This window comes from Labrus bergylta, chromosome 17 (genome assembly GCF_963930695.1).
Source record: "Labrus bergylta chromosome 17, fLabBer1.1, whole genome shotgun sequence".
Taxonomy (NCBI): Eukaryota; Metazoa; Chordata; class Actinopteri; order Labriformes; family Labridae; genus Labrus; species Labrus bergylta.
Genome location: NC_089211.1, coordinates 6,342,427 through 6,348,426, shown reverse-complemented (window position 1 = coordinate 6,348,426; position 6,000 = coordinate 6,342,427). Strand labels below are relative to the sequence as shown.

The window sequence follows — 6,000 nt, the reverse complement described above, 5'->3', positions numbered from 1 at the left end:
ACAGTGGAACAGCAGGTTGTTTTACACTTCGGCTTGTTTTTCATCACCAGGCAGAGGCTTACTCTTGTTTGTATTCTGTCCCTTTTGCACTGATATCCTGCGTACAGTATGCATCACTATCAGACTGTAAGACTCAGACTGGTAGCCCATAATCATCCACAAGTTTGGGAGGGAGTGATAGAGTTGCAGCAAACAGATCAAGTAGTTTTGAATAACCTGAGGGCTTCAGAGTTTCTGCAGATGAGTATTTCCCAGCCACACAAGAACTTGATCATTGTCCTACAGCTGATATGTCTAATCTGTTTATTGTGAAGTGTGTAAACAATTAGATCCAGTTTACCCGGCAGGCGCTTTAATGTGCCTGTGCAGCTGTAATCTGGTTCCAGTGTGAAGGGAAACAGTGTCAGACCTGCTGCTGCAGAGTTCAGCTCTGCTGTGGAGGATTGGATTACAACTCATCAGCACACACACAGGAAACACACGGGAAACACACAGGAGACACTCTCCTTCTGTTCACAGCTCTCCTCTGTTTTGATTGCTTCACATTTTCCTTCCTTTATATCTTATTTTTCTTCCACTTTATTTTTCTTCCCCTCTCCTCTCTTCTTTCCTTTCTAACTTCTTTCCTTACCTCTCCTTCCCCTCTCTCGTCCCCCCCTCTCTTTCTATCTCACTCTACCTCACTCCACCTCTCTCTCTCTCTCTCTCTCTTTTCTTTTCGCTCACTGAGTCGCAGTAAATCCTATTGTGATGCTAAACTGATTTTCGGAAGAGAGATAGAGACAGAGAAGGGGAGAGAGAGAGGAGGTTTGGGTTTCTGTGTGAGCAGATCTCATCTGACCCCGTTGATCTTGAAGTTTTTAACATTTTCTCCTCTCTCTATAACTTGTTAACCTCCTTTTTGAAGTGAAGTTTCGGGTGTTTTTTTGGATCAGCCGCTCTCTGCGCTTCAGGAATGCACTTTGCAGTAAACGCAGCTCGGTGCTCGGACACTTTACTTTTTTTCCACTTTTTTTCTTAACGAGGATTAATCAATGAATGGAGGATATGCGCTCGTGAAGAGGACATCGTTCACGTCAGTCCGGTAACCCGCTCCTCAGTCCGCCGGGCCGCAGCCGGGCTGAGAGAGCAGAGCAGCCCGGAGACAGCGCTCCCTAGTCCCGGGCATGGAGGGCAGCAGCGGCGTCCGGGCGGGGCTCCAGCAGCAGCAGCGGCAGCAGCAGGCGGCGGGTGGAGGAGGAGGTGGAGGCTGGGTGCTGGTGGAGGCCCGGCTGCAGGGAGGAGCACCGTGGGGCTTCACCCTGCAGGGCGGCCTGGAGCACGGAGAGCCGCTCATCATCTCCAAGGTACTATACCGGAAATGCGTCGCAAATGGGTCTCACATGTCATGTCTTTATATCATCATAACACTACAGGCACCTGTTGAGTTATCCTATTATAGGCCTACTCAGAAAAAAATCATTCAAATGTTTCTAAATCAATAGTTTTTGCTTTGAGTATATCCTGTAAATAAATGTAGGCCTAGTTATTTGTGCATAACTGAACATATCAATGCTTATTGGGATATAGGCTATCAGCGATAGCTTCATGTCACCTGATAATAATTGGGCTTTATTGTAACAGCATGTTGGTAATCGACTACTGTAGTCCTATTCTAAATCTTTAACAGTAGAAGTGCTGTTAAAGCTCCATGTGAGAAACTTTGCTTTTTGTTGACTTTAGCGCCCCCTGTGGACAAAGTGGTACGCCTCATCTCTTAGCTGCTGTTGTCCTGTTAGGTGCTTTCAAAGTTGCTGAAAACTTCCTCAAGTTTTGAGGATGAGCTGCATGTGGGGGGTTAGATGTCGTCTTACTCTCTTTTCAAAGTCAAATGTATCAATCATCGAGGATTTTGCCATGAAAAATCTAAAGAAAGTCTGTCCCTTCAGCATGCTGTAGATCATCTAATGTGAAACCACTGGCATCTGTTCAAGCATCAGAAAATGACATCATAGGGAAACTATTAATCTCGTCACTGATGGTGTTTTTATACTTTTGTAGATCATGCAGAGGCATCACTACTTATTTCATTCTGTTTTATAGCCAGTTAAAAACATGCAGCTTTAACTTTCTTTCAATTCCCATTCCATTTCTATATTCATCCCTTTGAAGCAAAACTCCAATATTGATCCTAGTTTGAGCACGTTTCTGCTCGTGGAGCTTATTAGAAACATGCAGAGGCTTTTTAGGTCGGGTACAATCACTTCTATCTGAACCACTTCTCTTGCCCGCTTCCATCGCTGCAACACCTGTTGACCTGATAACTGCTCTCATATCTAGCAAACCGAGGGGCGTCCAAAACGTCCGCGTGGGGGTGTCTTAAAAGCGCCTACCTTCTCTGGTCCAAACAGATCCAGATCATTCAGGACCAGAATCTAAAGTTAGAAGGAGGACATACTGGCTGCTGCATTGTTGTCAGAGAAGCCAGCACTTCAACAGCATGTTTCCTTAATGTCTGATCAGATAGTAAGATCACTTTATCATTTCACTCACTACACATCTCACTGATTGCTCCTTTAAACAAAAGAGCGTCACATTACTTAAAAGTCCAAAAATTGTGATAATCAGGATGACAGAAAATGTTCAAACCCACTCCCCCTCTTTGTCTGCCTCCCGCCACTCAACTGAAAAGGTCAAATAAGGTCAAATGGCCAAGTGCCAATTACCTGAAATGATATTAAACCCATATAAGGAGTGAAACATAAAAAATCAACAGAGGTAAATACACTGTAGCTCCTACATGTATACGTGTGTGTGTGTATTTTTACCCCACAATAAGGCTGATGCATTGACATCTTCTTTTCACTCGCTGATCAACTGGAAAACAAGATGTCCAATGATGAATATGACTTGTAAGCTGGAACGCTGCAGAACAACATCATACTGTAGCATCATCTGTGACTCAGTCACAAAGCGTGACATCAGAGGAAAATGACTCTGTTGAAATATAGTGAATCAGACGACTGCGGGAGGCTTTTTCTTAATTAATGTAAAAGTTTGAGTCGTTTGGAAATGCAGGACATTGGATTTTTAATGTTTTTCTCATAGAACATCCCCAAACGTGATATTTATTTTTCTACAATTTCTCCCAGTTCTTATATCACCAAACAACCCCTGAAAGTGATTTTTCTGCATAACCTTAATTTGAACAACAATCCACCTCACTAAAACTAGAACCTTACCTAAGACATACGCCCTCTTCACTTAAATAACCTGAATCGACTACAAATGAAAGAAAAATCTGTTTTATTAGTCTGCATAATAGCTGCTTGTTAAATAAAGACTTTCATACCAGCTCATTTAGGCTTCAGTTGTTGCTTTACAAAAAACATTGACATCTTTTTAAGTGTTGTTCATCTAATGTACAGAAGTCTTCTGTCTGACTGTAAAACACCAAATGACCACTGATCATTCCCCCTCCGCCTGTACAGCCATCATGGCCTCATTTTATTAACATGCAAATCAGCACAGGCTGGTGTGTGTGTGTGTGTGTGTGTGTGCATGTGCGCGTGTGTGTGTGCGTGGAGGTTATTCTGGGACTGAATCCAAAGGGCTGTAAAATAGGACAAGAATGTGAATTATGTGTTTTCCTGGGTGCTCTTGAACACAGTCATGTTTTAATTTTGTTTTCTGTTCTCCGTGTTTGAACATCTCTCTGCTCTTTCAGCCTCGTTGTATTTCTCCATAAATCTTATTTTCTCTCCAGCCAAATCCCAGTGGTAACAATGTGCATCCTCACTAGATTTTGGTCAAAAATACTCAGCGCCACATATGAACCGATCAATTAATGTTGTGTAACAGTTACACATTAAACTGTCCCACAGTGTGTAGAGTAGTTAGGTTGGCTTCAACATCAGTGATAATTGAAAGTTTATTTTTGGGCTTTTTATGCCTCCACTGTAGGGACAGAGCTGCAAGGTGGTGCAGTGGTTAGTGCTGTTTTCTCACAGCGAGGAGGTTCCTGGTTCCAATCCCTGTCTGACAGGCCCTCTCTGCGTGTTTCTCTCTGGGTACTCCGACTTCCTCCCACACTCCAGAGACATGCTCGTTAGGTGACTGGTGAACTGGTGACTCTAAATTGCCCGTACGTGTGAATGTGAGTGTGGCTGGTTGTCTGTCTCTATACATCAGCCCTGTGATTGACTGGCGACCCGTCCAGGGTGTAACCCCGCCTCTCACCCAATGACAGCTGGGTTCCAGCCCCCTGCTCCCGCGACCCCCAACGGGACAACAGTATATAGATAATGGATGGATGTAGTGATAGGACAGTGGGTGTGCAGAGCTTATAGTCCTCCAAGCTCAGGTCTGGTTTTACTTTCATATTTGAATCTCACCCCTTCCTCTGCGTTAGAATCTTGTTTAACACCATCATCCACATCTGCTGTTCTCTGAGGTTTGTTGCTCTTTTTGCAAATTGTACAAACTAACAAACAACCAGTTAACAATCCTCAGGAGTTCTGCAAGAGATTTGTAAAAGTAGGTTACCTTTAGACTAAACTACTTGTACTTACAGCTTTCATGAAAAGGCTAGCAGAGGGTGATGATTCTGAATAACATGTTTCCAGACTGAACAGAAGGCTAAAGAGAGACTTACAGTAGATTGTGGTGTTTATAGAATAGACAGAATAAAACATGGACGTAGCCTCAGTGACGTCACCCACTGAAGCCCAGCGAGTGTGGTTGCCATTTTCGTCATGCATGTAATGAAGCTGCTTCATACTCTTTTCTGCTCACCAGCCATTCCTTACTGTGCATATGTCCAATTACTGACTTGCATTACAGCGTCCGACGCTGTCCCTTTGTCTAGCATGTTTGCATTGTCTCTTATACATGTTTCGCCTCCCGAGAAACAACCCCCACATAGCCTCCCACTGTGAGGTGAATATGTGAACAGGCGACACATGAAGATTTCAGGGGCAGTCTGTCTAGGACATTTCAGGAGTGCATGTGTGGAAAAAGTGGAAAATATGTGATCTATAAGTGACAAGTTTTATAGGAAATGTTTAAAAGAATCCTTAATCCAGTCAAGAATATCTACAGACTGACTGTTTCCATTGTTAGGCTAGTTGCTGACATATTGAGAATTATGTAAAGACCAAGAGCTGCTTTGTGCAGCTCCAGCTCTCAGCCTGTCGTTAGGTTGACTGAAAGTTAGTCTGAGACAGGATTTCCAACATGGCGGCTGCTGCTGATGAGCCTCCAGAGCTCAGGCTTTGTCCATTATTGTTTACAGTATATGATAGCGATATATGTGATTGAGATATGATCATATGGGAACTATAAGTGAAATATTGGAATACTCTGTCCACAACCATTAATACATATGCATTGTTAGTTGCCGTTCGAAGAGTTTAAAGTCACTCATACAGCATGCATAAATATTGAAAAAATATGATCAATTGAGGATTTATATATAAGAAAAATCCTGATATTCCGATTATTCTGAGTTGTGTTAGAGTTGTGTTTCTTATTTTTACCAGAGTAGAATAAACAGATTTGTCTCGGTCAGCTTGTTTATCATCAGTTCAGTACATTTCTGGGGGTCAAAGGTCACAATGAGAGTAATCCAGGCAGCTCAGATCAGGTTGCCCAATCTTAATGAGTTTAATCTGAAAGTCTCATGATTGGCATCCAAATGAAAATGTGCAGAGACGCTGCCACATCTACACCTTCAGAATAAAGGTCAAAGCTGACACCTAAACTCTCCTCTGTGGACTTCCACTTCTATCAACATATACTTTTATTTGATTAATTTAGGTTTAAAGTGCACCTTCTCCTGAACTGTCTCTAAAATCTCCTCCAGCGACTTCAGTGTATCGGCGAATTACTTTTGAGTTGCAGTTGAGTTGCATTTTAAAACAGCATCGTTTGCCTTTAATGAAAAATGCAAACAATATAAAAACCGATGACCAGATCATACATCAGTCCGTGTAGTTCTGTGTCCATTTAGAAATTGTAGTG

The 6,000-nt window shown here is 42.7% G+C and overlaps 1 protein-coding gene across 1 annotated transcript in view; it reads left to right on the top strand.

Annotated features, from left to right (window-relative positions):
* Positions 1-459: 459 nt before the first annotated feature.
* shroom3 (shroom family member 3) overlaps positions 460-6,000 on the top strand; it is a 58,445-nt gene continuing 52,904 nt past the window's right edge. The window contains exon 1 of the mRNA XM_020640031.3: positions 460-1,346. Coding sequence (XP_020495687.1) covers positions 1,167-1,346 — 180 coding nt within the window. The 5' untranslated portion in view covers positions 460-1,166. The remainder of the gene's footprint in view (positions 1,347-6,000) is intronic.